At 41.9% G+C, this 26,565-nt stretch overlaps 1 protein-coding gene across 1 annotated transcript in view; it reads left to right on the top strand.

The window, feature by feature from the left end:
* Positions 1 to 4,006: 4,006 nt before the first annotated feature.
* The window catches only part of ACVR2A (activin A receptor type 2A), an 84,853-nt gene continuing 62,294 nt past the window's right edge, over positions 4,007 to 26,565 (top strand). The window contains exon 1 of the mRNA XM_090045808.1: positions 4,007 to 5,232. Within this exon, the coding sequence (XP_089901934.1) occupies positions 5,178 to 5,232 (55 nt within the window). The 5' untranslated portion in view covers positions 4,007 to 5,177. The remainder of the gene's footprint in view (positions 5,233 to 26,565) is intronic.

Below are 26,565 nucleotides of genomic sequence, written 5' to 3'. Positions count from 1 at the left end.
AGAAGACATGGTTACTTTTTAATTCTTTTTGTTTCCCAAGAAGGAAAAGAAAGTGATATTCATGCTGGCTGTAGGACATGTGTTCCCTACTATGCGCAGAAGAATGAAACTACATAGGATCATATTCATTTCTTCTTGCTGCTGCTCCATGACAGAATAAGCTTTATGTGGAGGTGAAAGACCAGCTACTGTATCTTGGATGCCCATATATCATAATGAAAGATCCATTAAAAATACATGCACTGATTGATATTGGAAGAAAGGAAAGAACCAGAATTTAAGGTGAAAGACAAGTGGAAGGGAGAAGGTAAGAAGGCAAAAAACAAAGCAAAGCAAAACAAAATGAAATAAAAGCACACACAGCAAGAGCAACAAAAAATGGGGAAAGGTATTGGGTGTGTCTGAACAAGATGTTATGTCACTGTAGTGACAAGCTACAGCAACCTAACTCATTGCTACAGTGCCATAGTGTCAGCAGACACAAACCGAAACGACCCGTGCAGTGCTGTAATGGAAGTTATTGCGTAGTCATGTAGTACTTGCTTAAGCAAGTGCTAAACGACTATATGGTAACAACTGCACAGTCTGGCATATGTGTAGATGTGCCCACTGAGAAGAGACCAACCCCGCACATCTACTTGGGACAGAATTCAACTTTCATCAACATTTGCTATGAGCATTACAAAAACAATACTTAGTCCCTGAAACATGCTGTAAAAATGATTAGTGCTGAGTTCTGTCCTACACTCAGTTTTGGGCTGAATTACCGAACTTTGTAGAACAAACAATTTTCTGAAACTCCTTAGTAGAGTTAGTTTATTTTTATTCAAACTGTTTCTATTGGTTTAGCTGCATTTATACTTAAGGGCTTGTATAGATTTAACTTAAATTTTGTTAATTTGTTTGCATGTCTCTCTCCTTCTTTATTCTGTTGATATATTGCATTCATACATTGTGCATTACCAAGCAAAGGCCATTTGCAGAATAAGACCTTCAGGTCAGATTCATCCCTGCAATGGCTCTGATGTTAATGCACCATCAGAATGGAGTCCCTGATTTGCTTTGGCTTCTGTTGGCCTCTCAGAGCTGGGGAATAAAAAAGGCATAGGTCTGCTCTGGTCCTGATAAACACCCTGACTGCCCAGGACAAATGTGACAAGCAGGGACACGTTGCTGGTAGCATTCACAAATTTGACGGGGAAGATTTATGCCAACAGGCAATGATTAATCAGACCCCAAAACAGTAATCTTCATAGGGAGGGACAATGTCTTCTAAGGACATAATGTAAGATACATATGAATGGTACATATACATACATATAAAGTACCAGTAAAATTTGTAATGTTAAGTTTTATTAGCAAAAACATTGGTATGAACAATGAAAATGTAATGTAAAATAAATACCTAAATCTGAAAACCTTCAATAGAGAATGATGTTGACAGTGATAGCTTTGTGCCTGTAATTTTCAGCTCAAGTGGCAACATGATGAACATTTAGAAGCTGAGCCAAGTGGAAATACAACCAGAAGAACAAGTTGTGTTTGAATACTGTGCTTAAGAAGACTATAAAAACTACAGATTAAACAGGAGTGTTGTAAGACTTTAATTAATTAAAGTTTGTAAATCAGTCTGAAGTCCTTGAATAAAAGGCAGGATAGAAGATGTTACCACATGTCTTGATATTCCAGAACTGCACAATCCATAGCCAGTTTTACTTTTGCATGACAAAAATGCCACCATGCAAGGTCTTTGGGCAAGGAATATCTTTTTAGTAAGTGTTCACAAAGTGTTAGGCACAGTATGGTGCCAATCCCTGGAGGTATTATAATGTATATTCATGCTTATGTGCTAGTGGTGACCTGAGAGCACTGGCAACTGAAAACTTCTGTTTATCTACCAAATAGATATTACTCAGCTAAGAGTAGCATACTTCTGCTCCACTGCTTGTTAATAATGCTGCTCAAACCTGACCTGAAGGACCCCATTTATAAATGAAATACCCGTCCATATGATAGATGTTCCTTCAAATCTAAATTGGTAATCTAGTCCAGAGGCTGTCAGGCAGATCCAGAATAAAAGACAGTGCAGATCTTAAGACAGATATCCACAGTCACCCTGCCAGTTTGATTACAGGGCATCAGGATGAGGTGTGGCCTGCACAAACCCTTAGTGATTCCAGAAAGAAAAGACCAACATAAAAAAAGCTTTTTCTTTCTTCCATCATTTTCCAAACTATAAGAGAGGTGCCATCTTCCTTACCCTGAGGCAGATATTATGGTTTTTGGACATTGAGACTGAGACCGTGTACTGGACCCTATGGAGATTGGTCCTGCCACAGACCAACAGTTGCTGCATCACTGTCACATACAATACTCTGACCCATAGCATTGGGAAAACAAGAGTGAATAACCTACTAGAGATGTTGACACCAGGCTATAAGTCCCTCTAGATTTGCTAAGTTCTCAACAACTCTATACTCCAGCAGTAGCAGACTACAGCTCACTTCAGGGGTATCACAGAGGACCACTGCACAGGTCTTTTGTTGTCATCAGCTAGGTAAGAAGGAGAGCACATGCAACTGTCTCATAGTCTGCCTTGTCTCTTTCAACCTGTTACCTCCAGTCCTCTAATTAACACTATACACTCTTAGAAACAGGGATCACTTTTTGTTCTGTATAGTATCTACAATGGTGTCAAAGGTATATCCTGTGGACCACATCCAGTTCACAGGATTATTCAGCCCCGGTGCAGCTCCTGAGACTGAGGCCTATGGACTGACCCTGCATGCAGAATCTGGGACTCTGCTGTATATGGCACCTGCTGGCATCTGTATGTGGCCTTGGTGAACACCACAAGAAATAAAGGTCCTGGAGCAGGCGCTGTGTGAAGTATGGGCCCTAGAGTGAGCATTGCAGATGCTGGATCAGTCAGGCAGGAGAGGGGATCCATGGGCCCATGCTACTCATCTGGCTCGCAAAGCCGTAAGTTTAATATTCCTGTTATAGGGTCCTAGTTTGTGACTATGGTTTCCAAAGGCGATCCCAATACAAACAAATAACAACTGCTGAAGAAACTATTCTTGTAGCCCAAAGAAAAAGCAATGGGAGAAAAGAAGTGTCACTTGAGAACGGAGAGCCGACTTAAAAAACATACCTCAGAAGAGCGCAAGTGAAATAGCAGCTAAGGAAAGTAGCAGGTATTCAAGGCACACATGCCATTAGAAGAGACCCAGGTGCTGATAGAGGCTTTGTGACAACCACTGCAGGTAATGTCATGTTAGCAACTCCCATTTCAAATCCCCATTTCCACCCCCACCCTCCATTTCCTCTTAGAAATCCCAGCTCCTGGAGTCCTGTGATGATGCGAGGATGCTCCTCACAAGCTTCTGTTCTCACCCTTTCAGAGCAAACCAACAGAACACAAAATATGCCCAAACGAGAAGGGAGCTAAAAACCAACAAATCTTCAAGAGTGAACTAGACCTTCATCTTGCTGGGCTCACCAGCCCCCCCAGGTGTCTTCCGTGCTTGGTGCACCCCACGATCTTCCGAGGGCCTTCCCCTCCATGAGGTGACCTGGGCGGGGTGGGGGCTGTGTCACTATGTTCAAGTCTATTTCAGGCTGTTGGGGAGGTGTAGCAGGGGTCAGAGGCCTCTGCTCCCAGGCAGCTACTTCTGGAAGGGGGCGGGACCCCGTCAGGGGATGAAAAGCCGCGGGGGCGAGGGGCAAACCAAGCCCCTTCCCGCCCCCTCAGGGCAGAGGGCGGGGGAGGGGCAGGGCACCCCGCGGTGCGTGACGGAGCGAAGGGCGAGGCGCGCCCCACACACCCACAGCCGGGCGGGGGCGCATGCGCTCAGGTGCGGCGCTGCCCCGCCCCTCCCCCGCGAGAAGGCGGCGGGCGGAGGGTGCGGATTGGACGCCGCGCCTGTCAATCTGGGGCCCGCCCCGCCCGACAGGCCGCGGCGCTGGGGGCGGGGGGAGGGGAAAGGAGGCGAGGAAACAAAAACAATCGCCCGGGCACCGCCATCTTGGCTCCGTTCTCCGCACCACGCGAGTGAATGGGTAGCTATGAAATTACCACGGGGGCGCCGCAGGGCACGGAGGGCCGCTCCGACCTGCCTGGGGGGCCCTAGAGCCGGCGCCTGCCCCTCGCCAGCCCCTCGGCCCCGCGGCGTCGGGGACAAAGTTGGTGGGCGCCGCCGTCGCGCCCGGGAGCCCAGACGGTTAAGCGCGGCGCCGGAGCTGGGCGCGAGTCGCGGGCAGAGCTAGGGCCGGCCGGGGGCGCTCGGCGAGGAGCTGGTCCCCTCCTCCGGCGGGGGAGCTGGGCCCCCGGCACAGCCCGGCCCGGCCCGGCCGGTTTCTCCGCCTCCGCGCCCAACACAGCGCTCGGGGGGATCGTGCTGCCGGCCATGCAGCGGAGAGCGAGCGGGCCGACGTGACGGCAGGAGGGAGGCAGTGAGGAGCTGCGGACGCCCGGGGGGATTTGCTCGGCTTGTCCCTCGCTCCCGGGGCGGCTCCGGCGGGCCCCTCGGCGCTATTCAAAGCCAACTTCCATACGGCCCACGTGTGCGCGGTAGCGCGGCTCGACCGGGCAGGCGGGCTGCTGGCCGGCCTCGGCGGCTCGCTGGGGTTTTCTTCTCGGACGCTGGTGGCTCCTCGCCTGAGCACTACACACTGCGGAGCCGAAGACAGCTGCTGGCTGGTTGCAGCCCAGCCCTCCCCAGGATGCTTTTCGGAGCTTGACGGGGGAAAAAGGAGTGGAGCTGTATTCTTGACAGTTAATTATTTCTCTTATATAAAACAAAACAGCAAAGTCAACGGTTTCCCCCGTGAACTTTTTCTAAATGGATTCTTAACGTGCTTTTATGAAGTGCATTTTGCCACCCTTTGTACAGAAGCCAAATGACACCTGTATTTTGAATTACGTTTCCAAATATACACATCCCCCCTGTACTGTGGATCTCTCCAGACAGAGCTGGAGGGGCCGTCAGTCTCTCAGAAAAATCCGGTTTTACTATTTTACGAACGCTCTCCTCTCCACATCTGTTGCTTTAGATTGCTTTATAACTGGTGTGTAAAAAAGAAAAAGAAAAAAAAGGGGGGGGGGATTTTCTACTTGGAAGACCCAGGAACCTGGCTGCTTAGAAACATCTCTATATTCTAAGTGTATTTGGAAAATGGGAGCTGCTACCAAGTTGGCGTTTGCTGTTTTTCTTATCTCTTGTTCTTCAGGTGAGCAAAACTCCTTTTTATTTTTTCTACCATTTAAATTGATAATTGTGGAGTCCAGCTTGCAAACTTCAGCTGACTCTCGATCCTGTCTGACTTAGTAACTGAGGTGATGGAGTGGCTAGGGATGAAAATAGTGACAGTCGCCTTTTTGTGTTCATTAGCCTTGAGATTCTGTCATCCAGCATTTCCAGTGTACGTGGCCTGTGATTTTTTTTTTCAGTTGTTGCTATGTTAACTGTACATTTTCTTTGCAAACTACTGATTTCAAAGTTGACTGACTGTATGGTAGGTTAGTTGCATGTTTTTGTTTAAAACATTTTAAGAAAATGCGTGATGAGACAATATCTAACTTCTTGTAGGTCTCTTATTTGGAATAGTTAGTGGTGAGCTTCAGTGTCCTGTAGTGGTGTTTAAAAATAGTTACTATTCTGAAAGTATTAGCTAGTGATATATAGATGCACATGTACACAAGGGCAGGCTTTTAAATTGCCCCATAGAATATTTTGCAAAACTTATCTTTCTGAGGTCTAATATGTGGTGCTTCTTTTAACTTTACATTTGAAAATCTACTTTGAAATGGCTGCTCTTAATTGTATGGGAAAAATGTCTGAGAACTGGAGGCTTGTCAAAATACTTTTTTCATAGCAACCAGTGGTTGGAAGAATTGCTTAATACCATTTCACTCACTGGGAACTCAGCACTCCCACAAAAGGCCACATTCATCTACTAATCCTGGATAGCATAACTGATCTGAAATCAGTCTTAAATTTCCAACCCGTTATGTAGCTGACTTCTTAACCCTCTGTTCAGTATAGTGTGTAAAAGTGGAATTGCCTAGTACTCTTATGGTTCTTCCAGTTGGCTTCATCTAGTCACGTTTTCATTTTATTTTCTGTATGTAGATGGCTTGCTTTCTATACCAAAGTGTTCTTAAATTGAAACTCTAATGTGTAGGATTCTGCTGAATGGTACATTTCCTTGTGGTTATTAAATGGATAGTCTAGTCTTGTGTCTGTAATGTTATTGATCAGTTCTGTGTGGGCTGAATGTGCTGTGAAATGGTGATCACTGCCAGAAATTAACCAAAAGTATCATGTCTGTTTAAATGGAAGAACACATTAAAGACAGCAGGACACTTTTTAATGTCAGATAAAAATGATACCAGTTGTTTTCTTGTTGGTTTTTTTTCCCCTTCCTAAATGAAACACAGTAGCCTTCAGGGAAGTGGTTGAAGCCTTTTTTGTCTTTCAGTGAAAGTTTGGCATGTAACATTGAGTAATAAAGCTATTATCTTTTTAAAAACAACTTGTTCTTGAGTTCAGGAGTTTCTTTTGTTGACATTTTGAAATGACTTTTATGCTCATCAAGTCCTCTTTATTTCTTCCTTCCTTCCTTCCTTCCTCACTTCATTACTATCATCCTACTGCCTCAGCGACGGAGCAGTTCTCATATACCTATCTTGCTTACCTAATCAGTCACAACTTAAACCACACCACAGTCTTCTCTAGCATGCTTCTGGCCACTGTTGTAATTGGCAGCAAGAGAACTGATGTTAAATATTAATCTTGTCTACTCTAGCTCAGGAAATGGAAACACCAGAAAACTAACTCGTTAAATTATGGAATACAGTTCATATTAATTGTATATCACTGTTTTCCAGACGTTATGAATATTTTGTAACGTATTATTTTCTACAGATTTATGGTATTGCTATGGTTCACAATGTGTGTAGTTAAAAATCCAGCACAATGGTGCAATCATGAGTGTTTTTGGTGTTTCTCGTGTTTTGTTCTGTTTTAAACTGTGAAGTGAAAATGCGACTTCTTCCACCAATGCAGTTGAGCAATCTGGATTGAAAGGCATTTCTGCTTAAAACTCTTTCATTCAAGTAAGTTGGCCACTATGAAGGGATTTCTGTACTTAATTCTAGCGTTGCAATTTGTTTTGTTTCCTGTGTTTGCATGTGTTCAGCTCGCATCAGATTACATTTTAATTTAATAGCTTTGTCTACAACCACTTGCTAAAGTTATGCATGCACAGACTATTGGTATTAAATCTCCTTATGTAAGTGAAAACTTTACCCTCTCCTTCCTTCTAGTTAGCACTGGGACAGAGCATCTAATTTGCATTACTAAATACAAATTACCATTTTAAAACATTGGGTATATGTGGAACATTTTTGATTGCTTGGCTTTTTCTGTCTCCATACAAACTCAATTAACTGCCAAGGAAATAGAAATACCATTCCATTTACCATGTTTATTAGAGATGGACACCCTTTTCTTCTATCTACCTCCACACTTTCAAGTAAATGTTAACTTAGTGGCTTCTAGATAAAAGGAAAATCAGGAATGTACCCATCAGAACAAACTCCAGACAGTAAGATGTTAGATAAATAATTAAACAACTATCCTGCCTGAAAGTTTCCAGCATGTTCTTTCATGTGCTTTATGCTTAAATGTGTGTGTACTATTGGCAGTTTTATGCACTTCTAAAAAACAAAAGAAAAAAGTGGAAGAACTAACATGGGGCCTTAAAATTGCTTTGTACAAATCCCTTAGTATGAATTATTTACTAAAAAAAATAACATTCTCTTACAAAATACTGCTTTTCATTTAACTTGAAGATCAATTGCAAAATATTTCTAAAACATAAAGGTTTGGGGGTTTTTTTGAATTTTTTTGTTGTTAGCTGTTTTTGACACTTTGCTTTTTAAAAAATGAAAAAAGAGTTTCTAGTATGTGCAACCATATGCATTTTGGTGCCTTCTCTTTCACCTTTTACTGAAGGGCCCACCCCAAGTTTTATAGTCTATAATCCAGATAATCAGTTGTAGTGTTAATGATTTTTGTTTTGAACTGCTTGTTTAAAAAATACTTGACTCAATTGCTCTAGCCTTCACTTTGTTGACACAAATGATGTCATTTTGATATTTCTCCAGTCATCAAGCTTTTATAAAAAAAAAAAAAAAAACCAAAACAAGTCTTCAATTTCTTCTGTTTAATTTAAACAAAACTAAACCTTTTACACTTTAAGTGTTACTGAGATGCAAAAAAAACCTAACAAAGAGGTGCTGTCTCAATTATGTTCTCTTTGTAGCTCTCACAGGTCAGTCAATTTGTGGGGAGTATCTTAAGTCATTTTGGCAAACAGAATGATAGTTTAGAAATTCTTCTCCAGTATCATCAAAGTCCCTCCTACGTAGGCCACTCAGCTCTTTCTCTTCTTTTCTCCACCACATCTTTGGTGAAAATACAAACACTTTTGCTAGATACTAAAGGACACTATAGTAAACAATCTAAAATACTGCTAAAACTTTAGGGCAGAGTTGTGAGCTTTTTTTTCTGGAAGAGCTGAAAATAATCAAAACATTCTTTGTAACAAGTGTGTAGAGTGGTTCAAACATAAAAGGATGTTTTTCCCCCTTTTGGTATTACTTAATCCTGAGTATTACTCATGAATTGTTTCTAGTGATATGCTTCCTGTAAGCAATCCCTGGTTAGTGGTAGAAGCTGCCTAATCACCTCTTTATCTGTGATAAAATGAGTAAACATTTTAAAGATGAGCTAAACACTTAACAGTGACACAGGGTCCTTTATGCTTAAACAGCAGTAACCACGCACTGTTTTTTGAAGTTCATCACTAGTGGAAAATATTCCTAACCAGCTTTCTGGCAATGCTCATAACAGGGTTTGTAATCGTGTTTAACAGAATTTTCCAGTATAACTGTGACTCCATAAGTATGATTTATACATTAGATTAAAGTACTATCATAGCCTTGTATTGATGTTTTAGTCATATTTGGAAATGGTACAACAGACTTTGTGAGAGGAGTTACCGTATCATATCTTCCAGTTGTTTAAAACTGTTGTCCATATTGGGCATTTTGGCATTACAAATTGCATTAACAGCAGTTCTGGCAGAACTGTGCTTTAGGACCATTTAATGGATGCAGTTGTAGCTAGTTTTGTTTTTATTCCCATATATTTACTATAAATACAAATGTACTTTTAAAAGGAAGAGTTTTAGAAGACATGTTTGCAGATGCGTGATGACATGATGGCTTCTCTATGTTTGAAGCAAAGTCACTGTTATAATATGTTGCAACTGCCAACGAGTAACTACTATAATCTTTGAATGGTATAGTACAGCAGTGGAAAATTATTTGAGCTCGAGGGTCACTTAATGAGTTTTGATGAACAATTCCCCCTTCTCCACCCAAGAGGGAGGAGGGGGTGTTGTGGAGAAATACCAATATATCCTATCTGGCCCACTGGGAGCCTGAGGGCTGAAGACTGCACTTATGCTGCTCTGCTTTGCTGTGCTGCATCTGGGCTGGGCCACACAACATGCAGATTCGTCCGTCCCCTTGCCTGGCTTCCTGTTGGTGCTGCACAACCTTGGCACCACAGCCATTGGCAGCTGGACCCGCACAGGACAGGTCATGATGCAGCACTCCTAGTAACTGTCCTGCCTGCTGTGATGATCTGCTGCTGCGCTGCACCAGGAAGGTTGGGGCAGCTGCCCTCAGCTGAACCCCCTCCCTGCAGCTGGCATGGACTTACTAGTGGTGCCATGACGCGAGTGGCTCGTCACGGCAGACACAGATGGGCAGGACAGCTACTTGGCATGTTGCATTGTGCCCTGTCCCATGCAGGCCTGGTTGCTGGCAGCCACAGTGCCAAGAGTGTGCAGGCGAAGCGCTTCTAGGATGCATGGGCAAAATGCGGACCACCAGGCCATTCTATCCAGCCTACGGCGCCCCTAAAAAATTTAGAAAAGTAACAGTTGTCTGCCCCTGGCTGCCTGTCATGTGGCCCTTGATGGCTTGCCAAAACTCAGTAAGTGGCCCTCCACCCAAAATAATTGTCCGCCCTGCTGTAGGAAGCAGGGTGGGGAGGGGAGGGGCAGAGAAATCTGTGCTTTGCCTGGTCAATGCCCTGCCTCAGCTGTGGGCACAGTCCTCTTTCCTCAGCTTCTGAAGGCAGCTGCTAGGCCAGATTTTGCCCACCCCTAGTATAGTAGCTTTCAGTCTGATCATGCTAGCTGGGTTAATTATTCCCTTCAGCTTCTAAGCGTTATCCCTGCTCATTCTGCTAAAAAGATCCTTGGGGCTTCTTCATCTTGGTTTGCTTACAGATGACAACGGTAAAAAAACAACTGTTTTAACATTACTTTACTTGGAAGTTAGAGTGGATTAGTTTCTTCCTGCATAAGTGATGCTATTAAAATCTAAGATATTTTAAAATGACTTTCTTTTCCATCTCACTCTAAAAGATCATTTTATCATCTCTTTAATATTTGTTTCCCTTATGAAAACATTCCCTGAAACTTATTGGCTCTTGTTTGAACTTTGTGCTTTTTGTTTTAGAGCAGTCTTACGGAGCTTCTGTGTCTCTTTTTCCTCCTTGAACATGAAGCTACATAGTAAAAACAATGGCTTTTGCTTTTTATGTGGAATATTTGGGAGGCAAATGAGATGGAGGACAAAATATGAAATCTAGTCTTGTAGAAAACATTGTGACTTGGAACTCAGTTTTAATGGTTTCCAAGATAAATGGTCCAGTACTGGTTAGCGGACACAATGGTAGAGTTAATATGGGGTGGCAAAAGGTAGCAGTTGGATGAGGTTTCATTTACGCTACACAGTTCTGCTGGCACAATACCACCGCTTCTTTCAGCTGACAACAGCTGTGGTCACTTTTTTTTTTTTTTTATCCTTCTGCCCTCTTTCAGCTTCAGAGGGTGGTAATGGGATTATTACCATTGACTTAGTATTTTGGGAGAAGGAAAGGTGTGTTTTTTCTTTTATACCTACCTCAAGGTTAGTAGAGATTTATACTTTTTCAAAAAGTTTGTAACATCTGCCATCTGGGAGGAAGAAGATACTTTTTTGTGGTGTTTTGTTTCCTTTTCTTTTTCTGCTTCATCTCCTTGTACATCTGCATCCTGTAGTTCAACCTTTTTTAACAAGTGTATCCCTTCTGTCTCAAAGTTTCAGCTCATGTACCCCTCTATAGTTTTTCTTTTTTAATGTTACCAATTATGTGATATAAGGCAGGGTACACAAACTAACATTAAATGCATTATTAATATATGCATTAACTATATTATAGTTATGCCACAACAGTTTGGGCTGGTAAGTCTGTTGTGAGGGAAGGGTGGGAGGGGAGGGCATCTAGAGGCCCCCACAGTGAGGGAGGAAGTAGGGCAGGCGCTGCACAGTGTGTTTATCGGCCACATTATTGGCCACATCAGCCCAAAAAAGCTGATTGCTGATACTGTCACTTCTTTTCCTTGTATCAGTGCCGATCTGATATGGGACTGATGTATCGGTGCACCTCTAGTAATTTTTTTCTCATTCATTCTGTGTACCCCCTGTGACCTTTTTAAGTACCCCTGCTTGACCACTGCTGTAGTGTCTTAGCAGCTATACCAGAACCCTTTGCTTGTGAAAAACGGACAGCTAGATTATCATGCTTTGCTTCTTCCCACCACCTTTTGAAGGTGATCCTTTCCATTAGTGCTTCCTTCTATCCTGAATTTTCTGATGCACCAAGCATGCAAGTAATGTATTTACATTTTATTTATGCCAGCGCAGTTCTGAGTAAAGCCAGTACAACCTGGAAACTTGTTGACTTCATCATGCAGCAGTAGATGCACTGGGATTTTCTGTCTGTAGTCTCCATGAGGTCCGACATTATGTCAGTTTGAAAGGTTTTTAGTAACTAAAAGCTGTACCCTTTTTCACGTTTTTACCAGTATTTAGAGTTGAGCATCGTGGATTAATTTTAAGTAATATGTATTAAACCGAATTTAAAATCAGTACAAAGCCTTGTTTTAAACCTTACAAAGGCTTATTATTTAAATTGGTAATCACCATTTCTTATTTTACTTCTGAACTCTTTCCCAGAGAGATGCTGTGTCTTATTGGTTGATAACCATTAAAAAATAGATTTGCAATTGTTCATACAGCTTCCACACAGTTCAGTTCTAGCTAGCCAGGAGGCTATGCTGTACCTATACTTGCTTTAAATATCTTGTACGTTTCATCAGTGTAGTTGCATTGAGGAAAAGTCATTCATTATTAAATCTTGACTGATCTATTTTTAAAGAAAATAAATAAAACTGTGCTTTGTATCATCCTATCTTGATGGGTCAGGTAGGTTTCAAGCTTTTAATAAATTTATTAATTTAAGTGACCTTAAATGTTTTTGATACATAAACGTATAACTAAACATAATTTGAGTTCAAAATTTATCTAGTGAGTAAATAAAGTATTATTTGTAGTTTGTAAATCAAACTCTTGCTTCTGTCCTTTAAGATTTTAGAACTAGTAAAACACTCTTGCACCTTATAAAACAACTTTTCAGCTCTCAATTGGTTTTGCAGTTTTGAATAAACTAATCTTTCAAGAGTATTTCCTGAATAAACTGAAATAAAGAAAGATAATATAATATTCTCTTTGCCACTGCAGAAGAGGTTACTCCCATCAGCAACTGGTTTAGTACTTTTGTGAACTTTATTTCCAGGTGCTTAGCCCGTAACTTCCAGTTTTAGTTTCTTTAAAACTTCCTCTGCAGTTTTGTTCCAATGCAGTTATTTGTCTTATACATATTATTTTATATCAAAATTTAAACTTTTAAAGATTTAGGCCTTAGTATGATACATGCATTTTAAAAAAATATTTGAAATTATGACAATGGTATTTGGTCTTAGTGGAACCATATTAAGCGGTTGACTAAGTCTTAGAAACATAACTTTTCAATAAATATTGCTTTCTCAAATTTTCCCTTTTCTCTTGTTTTGTTCTTCTCTGCTCCCCCTGCAAAAGTAACTGTTTTTATATCTGTGGTTTTATATCTGTGACTTTCAACCTGTGTTCTGTGGACCGCTGGGTGTCTACAGATTGTCTGAGGGGTCCGTGAAAGATGACTACGATCAATGAAAAGTATGTGGTTATACACACTTACAATTCAAAGGGGTGCACACCTCCGTTTAAAGTTTCAAAAGGGGTCTGCATTTCCTTTCAGAGTTTGGTTTTTTTTTTTGTTTTTTTTGTTTGTTTGTTTCGGTTTTTTAGGGGTTTGCAAATAAAAAAAGGATGAAAACCACTGGTTTAGATTTATCCACTTCAGATGATAATATATATGTTCTTTTTTTAGATATGGAAAAAGTAAAGCATGATCAAAGTCACAGTAGATTAGGAGGCTGGTTTTTTTGTTTTTTTTTAATATAATCACTCAATAAATAAAGAAGTTTTTGTTTTTGCTTTTGTTCTCTTGCAGTTTTAACTATAGATCAGAGACATAGTTTTTATTTATTTTTATCTGCACACTTATGTCTTACTGTATTTAGGGAGGCTTCATACTCATTTCTGTGGTGATCTTTCCTTTTCAGTGGGGATTATGGAGGGTCACTCCTAAACTTTTAATTGTTAGATATGTGGCACAGGCTCATGAGAAATTAGGACTGGAAGGGACCACATACATTCAATCCCTGCTGAATACAGGATCATCCTTGACTAAACCATTCTAGTCTAATGTCTGTTCAAACTAGGGACGTGAAAGATTAAATGATTAGTTGTTTAACTGATAAGCCCAGTGATAATCGGTTACTTTGAGTTATTATTTAGCACAAGACTGGGTGCAGTCTGGCAGGGAAGGGGGAGAAGGGAAGCCATGTGGTGCTCGAGCAGAAACTGGAAGGTGGTAGGGGAGGCACAAGGGAAGGAGGAGTGAGGGGGAAGGGGGCCCTCACTTGAGGTTAAAGAGGAAAACAATGGCAGTCCAGTGACTCATCAGTTAAGCAGTTAGCTCCGGGGCAGGCAATTAATTCGGCTTAATGAGTATGGGTGAGGTATACGGCTGTCAAGGGCTGCAAGGGCAGCCCCTGTCCCGTGATGGGTGTCCCACCCCCTGGTTGCAATCTTAGGACTGGAAGTCCTACCTCGAACCCCTGACCTTTGCCACCAGAAGTCCCTCTGCTTTCCCTGGTAGTACTCCGAGGCCGGGGGGGGGGAGGTGCTGCTATCTTGAAAGCAGAAAAAAACCAAATCGTATAACAAAAAATCAACTGTCTACTATAATTTACTTTAATTTTTTTTTAAATATATTTCTTTTTGTCCTGATTTGTGTGTGTTTGCATAGTGTATTTAAAAGCAATTGCGCAATAACTTAAAATACAGCCCCACTCTTGTATATTGTGTGCAGGGTGTTATGTGGGGGGGTGTGGTTGGGGAGTGGATGTGGGGGGTGTGAATGGGTATGGGGTTATGTGGTTGGGGTGGGGACAGTGAGAGGGTATGAGGTTTTGGTGGGTGGGATGGAAGTGCGTGTGGGAGGGTATGTTTGGGGGAGAATGGTGGTGGGTTGGGGTTAGGTTCTTGGAGTCCCTGGGGCTGCATGTAGTGGTAGTGAGCAAGGCCAGCACCATCTGGCCTTGTAGCGCAAAGTTCCCTGTGCTTCCTCCCTGTTCCCTGGCTGCTTGTTCATAGGTGCTTCATCCCTCTTGGCCTGTGGTTTCAGGTGAGCTGCGTTGCTCCCAGCAGCACCCATGTTTGAGCTGCTGTGTTATCATTTAACCAATATAATTCGAGTAGGTTAAGTGGACAATTTTGTTATTAAATTATAATTACATCCCTAGTCTAAACTGCTCTTAAAAACTTCCAGGAATGGAAATTCCATAGTTTCTCTAGGTAGCCTGTTCCAATGCTTGACAGCCCGTGTAGGTAGAAAGCTCCTGCTAATTTCCAGCCTGAATTTCCTCTGCTGCAGCTTAAGATCATTGATTCTAATCCTGTCCCTTACAGCTGCTGAGAAAAGTCCTTCCCCATTCTCTGTCACTCTTTGAGTATTTGAAAACTGTTATCAAATCCTCCTCCTTCTTCTTGTCTTCTCTTCAGAGTAAACAATCAAGTTCTTCCTAAAACTTTTGTTGCTCTCTGGATTCTTCCTATTCTGTTCACATTTTTCTTGAAATATGGGACCCAAAACTGGAAATGGTACTCTGGGTCAGGCCTTAACAGTGCTGAGTAGTGGAAGAATCTCTTCCCTTGACTCTGCACATGACACCATATTAATACAACCCAGTGTGCTGTTGGCTTTTTTGCAGCGAGAGCACGCTTGATGCCTCATACTTACTTGATAGTCCACTCTCGCCCCTAGGTCCTTCTCCACAGTACTGCAGCCTAGTTATTCATTCCTCAGTCTACATTTGTGCATGTAATTATTTTTTCTCAAGTGCAGGAGTTAACACTTGCCCTTCTTGAATTTCATGTTTGGTGTTTGGACCATTTCTCCAGCCTGTCATTCTGGATACTAGCCCTACCTTCCAGAGTGTCTGCAACTCCACCCAACCTGGCATCATCTACCAGTTTACTAAGCATGCACTGTCCTGTTTTTCAAATCATAAATGAAGATGTTGAACAATACTGGACCTAGGACAGATCTCTGAGGAATCCTAGTTGATTAAGGTCTCTGAAATTTGTCAAATACCAATTGCTTCAAAGTGTTTCTTCTATTTTGTTTACTATCTTGTTAAGTTTAAAGTTGAACCTTTATAAAGGTTGTTCAAGTAGTTGTAGTGATGTGTAGTTTGATTTTTGTTTGTGTTTTGAAAACTTAGATCCGTTTTGATGTTTATAGACATTTTTAAGACCAAGTTATTAGATAATTTAAATACACCTGAATCCTTTTATCAAATCCTTTTATCCTTTTATGAATTTTAGAATTACCTTGCTGCTTTGGTGGGCGGAAAAAAAGCCCTCTCCTGTCTATGTAAGCAACCTACAGCAATAGAGGAAGTGGCATAATTGATTAGGTTCAGTACTGTGAAATGCTACTGTAAACCTAAAAAGGGTGATGGTGGGAGAAGTCTTTTACTTGAAGTGTTAGAGTAATGTAGCTGTGGTAGTCCAGGAAATAAGAGGGGCAAAGATTATTGTGGGTGATGGCTTTAATGGGCCAGTTACATGGTTGGGATAGAACATGCAGTTGGGATATTATAGTAATAGTCTCCTAGTTACAGTAGTCTTGGTCACTGTTTGTCATTTATTACATATAGATGCTTTTGAAATGTAGGTGGTGGGTATCTGTTTTAAGTTTCAAAGGGGTTTGTTTATGTTTTCATGTCTCTTAGTTTCAAGGCACTAAGCCTATTAGAACTGTATAGAATTGACCCAGATTGTCATTAAACGTGTATAACAAATCTGACAGTATTTTGATTATGAAGGTACTTTAAGCTGAAACTAGAATAGGGCAAGTTATTGACTATAATTTGTGTGGTATAATTAGTGAATTTCAGAGCGGTCAAGGTGACCAGTTTTTTGCTTTGCAGATTAGCCAGAAATTATACTATTATTTTTTTAGATTTGGTCCAAGAGAACATAGCAAGGCTGATCCGTAAACCATGGTTTTAGAATCAAGAATTCTCTACATATTAACTTGATGGAGACATCACTTTCACGCACTAATAGTTTCATGATTATCTTTCACATTTTCTATTGACAAATGGTCAGTTTTTTATTGTTAAAAACAAAATACATAAACAACATTAGACAAGGCATTAGAGACTTTATTGAAAGAAAGCTGCAGATAATGATGACAAGAAATGGCATGACTTTGAGTACCGAGCAACCAAGTTAAAACTCAGGAGGCAGTGGTTGAGTGTTTTGGCACCAGAGAGAGAAGCATCTCTCTTATGCATGGGCATTCTGCCCTAGCAACCCTTGAGAGATGACACTAGCCGCATATCTCTGGCATGGTGATTGACCAAATTCATAAGTTTATCAGAGACTTTTTATATTGGACAGTCTGTTTGGACGACTGGAGTTTTATGTCCAGTTTAGGGTACCACGGTTAAAGAAAGATTGGACCCTGTTAGAGTACATAGAAAAACAAAAAAAGATGAGAAGTCTAGAAAATATGAGCTGTGGTGACCATTTGAAATTTATTAGGTTTGCTTAGCTCAGATAAGAGAAGATTTGAGACGTCAAGTACTGCAAAAAGGGGAAGGGTAAACGTTTCCTGTTCTGTCCCCAGCCTTTATGGGTAATTAGCAGACTTCAACAACAATAAGGAAGGTTTAGGTTAGATACTAAAAACGTTTCTAACTGTAGTTATAGATAACCATTGCAGTTGAAAAGTTGTGGGATCTCTATTATTGGAGGCCTTTAAGAGTAAGTTAGTCCAGTCTGTCAGGGGTGGGTTTGGTATAACTTACCACAGGGGATTCCCTCTAGGCAGGGTTCAGTGGTAGAATTCTTGTCTGCCACACAGGAGACCCCAGTTTAATTCTTGGACACTTAAAAAACCAGCCATGGAGGCACCAAACATCTGGACTCGGTTTGGCCTTTGGATTATGTCTCAGTGGCTTAAAGGTGGGGATGGAGGGTCTGGGCAGCCTCCACTCCTCCAAAACTCCTGCCTAGGCATATGCATCGAAGGTCTGAGTGACCTCATGTCTGTTTTTCATATGTAGCTGGGAAGGTCCTCACCTGCATTCTCCTCAATCAACTCTATTTCTTGCTGAGGAGGAAATACCCAAGTCGCAGTGTGTTTTCAGACCACTTAGAAGGTAGGCTAGATACGATCTCTGTTGCTAGACAGCAGCAGGAGAATTGCTGTGAGCAACACCAAGATATTTACGTGACCTTTATTGACCTGGCTGCAGCATGTGAATCAACCAGTAGAGGCCTGGTGAGAGATGCTGATGAAATTTGGATGCCTACCAAAATGTGTTGCCTTTATCCTGCTCCTTCACAATGACAATCCAACAACCGTCCTAAGTAATGGCTTGGCAACAGACCCCTTTACTATTAGAACTGGAGTTCAACAAGAATGGGTGATTATACCAACACTCTTTTCCATCTGTATTCTATCGATTCTGCATGTCATTGCTGATGGGCTTCCATCTGGAGTCAAGCACCCAATATCACATGGACTGGAATCTCTTTAACATCAATTGGTTAGTTACGTTCCAAATCCAAGATAAGCAACACATCCATTGGAGATCTTCAGTACATTGACAGTTGTATTGTGTGTACCCCTTGAATTGAAAAGCTCCAGGTCACTCTTGATTGCTTCTGTGGAGTGTATGAAATGCTTGCACTTGATAAGCTTTGTGAAAACCAAAATACAAATCCATCCCAAACCAGCTAGCTGCTCTTCTGTACATAATAAGAGGGCAGTCCTTGGACACTGAGTTATTACCCTTACCGGGGTAGCTGCATTTCCCAAAAAGTAAACATAGATGACAATATTCAACAATGGATAAAATCTGGCAGTGTTGTCTTTGGATGCCTCTGAAATCATGTCTTCGATGATTGTGATATCAGGAGCCAAACCAAACTTCCCATCTACCAGGCTGTTGTCATCCCTATCCTGTTGTATGGGTGTGAAACTTGGATGATGCATCAGCAGGGATCCTAGTTTTCTCTTTTTAAAAAAAAGCCCCAGTTTTCTGATTTTTTAAAAAACCTTGAACTCTACCACACACACAAATGGCAAAGGCATCAAAGATATACCCATAATGTGTGTGTGTGTATATATAGGTATCAGTTGAATACAATGTTTTACTGATATATTTACAACTTTAAAGCAATTTGGAAGACTACCAGTGCCTCAGTCATTAAAAGAGACAGACAAGGTTCATTAAAATTTAATTCAAAATACAGTAAAATCTGTTATCCTGCATCTCCCTGGTAAGGGGATTACCAGTTATGTAAACATTCTGGTTACCTGAAAACCCCTGCTGGGGGGTTTCAGATAACATGGAGCCGGAGTGGGGTGTGCAACAGTTGTCTGCACAGTGGCGGCAGCATGTGGTAGTGGGTGGTGGCAGACACTGCTGTTACATTCAACGCCTCCCTCCACGCACACATCTGGCCAGCCAGCCGGAAATCCTTGTTAATGGAATTTCCAGTTAGTTAAATGCTGGATAGTGGAGATTTTACTGTACCTATATATTTTTGTGTTTGGTTGTTCTATCCTGGAAAGCTAGAGCTGTCTCTGTCCCCTTCAGTCACCAGAATGTGCGTCTACCCCTGCTGCTTTGTGGGACTGAACAGCCCTGATATGCTGGTACCCTGTCCTTGCCATTGACCCTTACTCATAGCCTGACAGGCCCACCAGCTATACTGGTGCCCCTCACTCTGGAGCCTTGGTCTTGCACCTCCCCTAGCCCTACTGGTGCCCCTCTGCCCTCATTTCCCAGGTTTGTTTCCTTTAAGGGGCAAAATCCATCACACAGACACATACACCTCTCTCTCCACCCCTTTCCTCCGTGGCCCAGTGCTCCACGGTTTGGTAATGCAGTTGGAAGCCACATGGTGTGGCGGCAGGGAAACGGCTGGAGGTGAGGTGGGCCTGGGCTGCTTGGTCCTGCTGTGGGCTCTCCCTGGGTCCTACTGCCCCTGGCGCCTGTCATCTTTTACAGGCAGCCAGGAGCAAATAAATATTTATTCTCTAAATTTTTTAGGGGCCCTGCAGACCAGATAGAATGGCTGGCAGGCTAGCTGCGGCCTGCAGGCCATATTTTGTTCTCGCCTTATCTAAGCTTTCTTTAGAACTGAGTGGGTCTCTATTGTAAAATTGAATGGTTAGTTTTCAAATGGCCTGCTACTGCCAACTTTGAGGATTGTATTTATGCTCCAGAATACTCTTTCAGTTGACTTGAATGACAGTTTTGAAGTTTTGTAGCATCAGGTATGCATTATGGGGTGTGTTATGGTCTGAGCTCACTGATGAGGTCAAGATGCAACCTGTAATTTACTGACTCAGTTAAGGTGCCAGAGCACCCTGAGGTGCCTTGAGACCCATTCAGAGTGTGCTGTGGGGTGCCACACAATGTTAACACCACAATCATTTGCACGAAATCCTTGCAGGATAAACCCAGAGATTTCAGAGGGGAATGCATGGTGTCAAAATCATTCTGACCTGGTTATGTCTTTGCAACAGAAGAATTTGCTGTAGTATTTTTCTACAGACAGAAAAAAAAAACTAGTGAAAGCTAAGAGCTGTCTTTTTCTAAGGGTACCTTGAATGTAACAGGGTTGAAAACCACTGCAGTAATCCCTTGAAGATGGAGAGAAAAAGAGAGAGAGGGCGAAAAAAACATTGGGATCATGCTGCTGCCTGGCTTCTTGGAAATGGTGCAGGCAGGATCCATTCAAACTAATTTTTTTAACTACGGAGAAAACTAGTATGGAAGATGCAGTTGTAGATAATGGGCAACTAAACGCCACATAGTAGAGGCCTTTGGTCTTGATTTGAAATGATGGCTTAAAGCTACTTTAAGCTATCTGAAGATGTATCAGACATCTCTGATTTATGTATGGCTCGTTATCAAACTTATTTTCAGTTGTAAAATGAGAAACCTTTTTTTCTAATGAAAAGCAACAATACAGTACCTGCAAACATTCTAAAACCTTTTTGCAGGCTAGCGAAGTCATGATCTAGTAATTTTTTGTACCAGTAGTACCTAGTAGTAATGTGCCTTTTTCTTGTTTACAGTGCTCTGACTTCAGTTACATTTCTGGCAACTTTTTTTTCCATGTAGGCAAGCTGTTAGTAAGTGATTCCATGGATTTTCCCCCCTTCCCTCAAACTCAACTGGCACCCTTGTCTATAGTTAATTTTGTGCTGAGTCTCATTTCAAAAGCTGGGTTTTGTGGTTAAAACCATACAAACTGATTTAAGAAGTATAATACCTAAGGATCATTTGTTATGGTAAATGAAGTGCTGTACCTTTACCTATATTCATTCAAAAAGATTAAAGAAAAGGTTTAATTCTTGCTCCTGAATAATCCACATCTGTCAAGTACTTGCTTCTCATAATCACTTGGTTCTGTGAGTCTTTTCTTTCTTTTACCACAGGGATGCGGATGCAACTTTCAAAATATCTTTCAGTGTTGATGATGATTTTGCTGGGGTGCGAGTGTGTGTAATGCATATGCAAACAAGCAGTGACATGACTAAGGGTGGGTGAGAGGGAGCACTCGTCCCTGGTGCCAAGTTAAGAGGAATGCCGGAATTGCCCTCCACACCTGCAGAGTCTGTGCCCCAGCAGCACAGACATATCTGATCTCCAAAACTGTCCTAGGCTGCTATTGCTTTAAGAGCAACAGAGTGGAGGCGGGCAGAACACCTTTTTTCCCCTTTCCTTCTACCCCCCTGCAGGGTGTCTCGGATGCCAACCCAAGCCTGTTACGCCACTGTACACAGCTTCTTTTCAAGCATAGAGTTGGCAATATAAGAGCAAATCCATTTTAAGTTTGTAGATGGTTGATTTGATGTACAAATATGACCTTTTTGGAAGTTTGTATTGAAAAGTATGATTGTATCCAAGTTTCATATACAGTATGTTTTGTTTTTTTAGTTGAAAATGGGGAGAGGAGGCTTGTCTTCTAACAGTGGACATGAGTAAAATTGGATTGCTTATTTATCTTTCTAGACTTCCTACTGCTTCTGTCCAGCAGAATGTATTCCCTTGGGCTGTATGTGAAAATGTAATCTATTTGGTAAACTTATATTAAGCACAGTTAAGGGCTTGGGTGGAAATAATCTGCTTTTCTGTTTGTAAAAACTGAAAATGCTGGAAGTTCAGTTGCTAGATATTGACATGCGATAGCAAAATGTTGAATCTTAAGAGCAGTGGACCACTTGACCATTATTTGCATGTGGCTTTAAAATAAAAAAGATGAATGGGGAAGTTATTTTATTTTGAGGGTTATGGTTTTCATGTAGTAGTGGATGACCTTATGAACACTGAAATCAGTGTGTAGAAATGTATATGAGTATCATTTGTGGTAGGAGGAAAACAACTCTGACCTTGGCAAGTGAAATAAGGAAAAACTTTATATATAGTTCTTCTACAGACATGAAGCTTCTCTCACAATGAAGTATCCCAATTCTAGTGTGGGTTACTTCCCTTCCTCCTTCCCCTGCCCAAGCCAAATCAGTGGCAAAGTGCTGTTGAAGACTTTAATATTAAAATTTCTTTCTTCCCACTGTGTCTCCATCTACTTTTTTGGAGATTGTAATTGCAGCAGGATTAGGTACATAACATCTAAGAAGGCATTTTTTTGAACTGCCAAGTTTTACAAGGTAAATTTTGGACTTAAAATACTTGTGTTCTCTTAGGAGGTTTTGAAAATGAACAGGGCATATGGAAACTTAGGACAGAATATGTTAAAGCAAAACAATGTCTTTTTATCCAGTGCTGTTCACTGCCATTTTTTATTATTGTACTATTTCATTTTCTGAATGCACATTTTTTTGCAAAACCTTTTTTTCCCCTCTTTTTTGTAACTTAAAGTGTTTGTAAACTAAGGCAATTTATTCCTGTAGGCAAGCATTAGGCAGTAATGCTGATATTAATTCATTTTAATTTACTACACTTTGACCCTTGTGCCTTTAGTTGTTTCTGGTCTTGTTGTCTCCCCTTTTACAGAGGTTAGATTCTGAGATTTAACTCAAGTTTTCAAACTTCTGCCTATGGTTTGTTCACAGTGAGACTACTTGAGAGCTTTTTTCATCACAAATGAAGCTTAGAAAAACCTTGGAGAGGACTGCTTATTTGTTCTGACAGTTTTTTCCTCCCCCCCCCGTCTATTGATAAGGCGAATGAAAATCCCTGTGACATCTTTACTACTACAAGATTTAATGACTAATTCATTATAGTTGTTTCTGATCTCTGTCAGGTTAGACTTAACTAGTCCTTACCTTTAAATGAAATACTGTCTTTTACTTTTATATTTAATTAGTGTAAGGTTGTAGTCCTCCAAAGAGCACCCTTTGTTGCTATGAAGCAGCAGTGTACCTCTGCTGTACTTTTTTTCCTTTGGAGAATAATTTGCTAGAATTGATAGATGGAGCATAGATGAAGGTTTGTACCACTATATGGGGTAGAGAAACTAGCTTATAAAACTCTGAGGTTTTGGTTTATATTATGAAAAAAGTAGTGAATCAAGCTGGTGGTTTATTCCTTTGCATGTTCTTCCTCTTCTGAACTTTCTCTGTTTGCTATTGACATGGGGTAGGAAGTGAGTTTATGAGGCTGTGATTCTCGGCCTTGTCAGACTCCATAACTTAGGAATTTAGTCACAGCCCTGTTGAGAAGCACAGGTGTAAAGCAGTCATTTATTTTTCTTTCTTTCCAACCAGGATGCCATGGCATGCTGGGATGCCATGAGATCATTTGAAGGGTGCACTGGCACCTGACCCTACCCAGCATCATGCTGACTGGTGAAAGCTAGAGCTGCTTCTCTGGGAACCTCCATTGCTGCTGTCTTGGCTCCCAGCAGTCCCTGTACTGGCTGCTCCCACACTCTAACCAGTGCTCTCCATGGCAGGCAAGCAAAGGACTGCGAGGGCAGGTGGTTCTGGTCAGGGGCCTGTAGGCTAGGGATAGAAGTTGCACACAAACCAGTTTAAGTGATCAGAAACTGGTTTAAACCTGTAATAGAACAGAAGTTCAGTGAACATAAACCAGTTTCAAAATGGCTAAAACTGGTTTAAGATAAACCTGGTTGAATGTTGACTGAGACTTAATGGATTTGTGTCAAACCAATTTATGGAACTTGTGTCCCAGACCCCTTCATGGTTTAAGTTAAATCAGAGTCCCCCAGTATCCCAGCATGCTTTTCAGGCCCGGGCTGAGCTGTCTGCTCTAAAGAGGAAAGGCTGGCCTTGCCCCTCCCCTTCCTAGCTGGAGCTCCAGCTTGCTGAGAGAGGTGGAGACTGCAGGCACAGCAGTGTCTTCCTGGCCCCCCCCTCCCCTTTGCTGCTAACTGCTCAAGTGGGGATCCTCCTCCCACAGCATAGACCCCAGCTGGCCTCTGGTCATGGTCATGCTACCTAATGCTGAGAAGTGTCCATTTGTGTGTCTCCAATTTCACTGGAATAAAGGCAGACAGGACAGTGTCCACTTAAGGCTTTTGGAATTAATCAGCAGGTCAGCTGGTAATGTCTGTCCATTCTTCCTTGGTTATGAAGAGAAAAAACTGGTTATGAAGAGCTTGAACTTTTTTGTTCTCTCGATGGACTGATAAGGCTTTGTGTTCTGATAGTCTCCCTGGTGGCTGCTGGCTTGCTTCAAAGGCTGTGTTCTGATACTGTACAAGAGGGGACAGAGAGAGGTGTGAGAAATGGCCTGGTTTGCAATTCATGGGACCTGTGAAGAAGCAGGGTGAGAGAGATTGAAAAACTCAGTAGCATCAACAGATGCATGCACTGCATACAACCAGTCCCCCTCACCCTCTTTGCCTTAGAGTGCTAGCTGAGGGCTGGGTTCTGGCAACATTCCAGTCCCTTGAGTGGGGGAAGCCTGGGCAGGGCTCCATTCCCCTCCCCCTCCAGGTGCACCCTGGCTGGGGATTGTGCAGGACAGGGTGGGGGCTTAAACCCCTCCCTATTCAGAGCATCCTTCCAGGGCTTGGCCACGTCCCTTCTCTTTGCACTGGAAGGGAAGGAAGGGCTCACTAGCACTGACCAACTTCTAGCCTGAGACACTGCAGGCATGTGCCTGCATTTCCTGAATCAAAAGTGAATGTCTGTCCACTTGCAAATCAGTTTAATTTCTGCAGGTTAGATTAACCTGTAAAGATTGAATCAATTGAGGCTTGGGCTTTTTGAATGGCTGTCTCTAGCCCTATGTTTAAGCATGTTTTTGCTCAGTCAGTTACGGAATGAGTTGAAAGATGTCTTAGAAAAACCATTTTGATCTTGGTGCTTAGATGAAATATTAGGTTTTCCCACCTGGCCTTACAGTAGAACTGAGTTTAAAAAATAGATGTCTTCCACTTGCATGGCCTGTAAGACAGGCAACTACATACACTTCATTATTTGTGTAGCACTTAATGTGAGTGCAGTGCTGTGCAAAGCAGAGATGGTAACACCCTGTAGTTAAGGATTTTGCATTATAAGAGAGCCAGTCTTGCACTTGTTACACACACAAAGCCTGCAAAGATTTGAGGGTCCAAGAAATGCATGACTAGGCACAAGTTGATGCTACAACAAGAAATGAGAAGAAAAGATATGGGGATCAAATTGTTTCCAGTGATGCCAAAGTCAAAACCAAGGAGTGTATCAGGGTTTTAAAGATCTGAATGCACTGAGGTTTTCTGCTTTAGAGAAATAATGAGTTTGAAGAAAGTAAGGATAGAAACATAATGCATGAGGTCAGCAGACAGAGAATGTGTCATATTGTCTCAAATGGCAAGGAGAAAAACGACAGTGATGTTAAAAGGAAAAGCTCCTGGTAAAAATCTTCCTGAAAATATTGTTTGAAGCTGATTTTAAAGTAGCCTGATGCTAAAAGCAGATGCTGCTGCAGAATGGTGTGTTGAAATATTGTACTGTGTCTTTTTTCCTGATCTCATTTTGGACCTGTTAACCTTTCTACGCCTGCCTCTTGTTAAAGATAAATTAACATATGGATATCCTCAGAAGAGGATGGGGTGGGGGGGAAGGGCTGTCAACTAAGATTGTAGACGGGTAGGTCTCGACCTCATTGGACACAAATTTATGAAGAAGTGCCTTGAGAACTGAGTGGCACCCAGTTTCAAAAGCTAATTTATATTAGTGTTTATCTTGCTACAGGCAGGTTGGGTAGTGGTTGTGGTGGATTGGCTAGAGAAGGACAAGTCTGAGCCTGCGTTTATCTGCTTAGTGTATCCATTTATCTCTGCAGGCTGTGCTGGATCTTTTAGAGAATCTGGCAGGACCCTAGCTGAAAATCACTGCTTGAGGGAATTTATTGCTGAGGCCACTATTCTACTTACATAGCAGACAGATAAAAGTGAGTGGAAACCAAGATAGACTGAGAAAGCATTTCTCTTTTGAATTTGCTTTTTATTCTAAGAAATAACCTGTATTTTCTTGCCTACTGCATACTCCTAAATAAGATGCATACTTTCTTTTCTGGAAGGTGAAAAGAATTCATAGAAGTAGGGTTGGAAGGGACCTTGTAGATCTTCAAGTCCAACCCCTGCCTGGGCAGGAGAAACTGGGCTCAAATGACTCCAGCCAGGTAGGCATCAAGCCTCTTCTTAAAGACCCCCAGGGTAGGAGCCAGCACTACTTCCCTTGGAAGTTGGTTCCAGATCCTAGCTGCCCTAACTGTGAAGTAGTTCTTATGGATGTCTAATCTAAACCTACTCTCCAACAACTTATGGCTGTTGCTCCTTGTTACGCCAGGGAGCACTAGGGGAAAGAAGGTCTCTCCCAAACCCTTCTGGTCCCCCCTAGTGAGTTTATAGACAGTCACCAGGTCCCCCCTCAGCCTTCTCTCGTGAAGGCTGAACAGGTTCAGGTCCCGCGGTCTCTCATTGTA

Source organism: Crocodylus siamensis, chromosome 4 (genome assembly GCF_052110815.1).
Source record: "Crocodylus siamensis isolate JL-2025a chromosome 4, ASM5211081v1, whole genome shotgun sequence".
Taxonomy (NCBI): Eukaryota; Metazoa; Chordata; order Crocodylia; family Crocodylidae; genus Crocodylus; species Crocodylus siamensis.
This window is presented reverse-complemented; position numbering and strand designations above follow the sequence as displayed.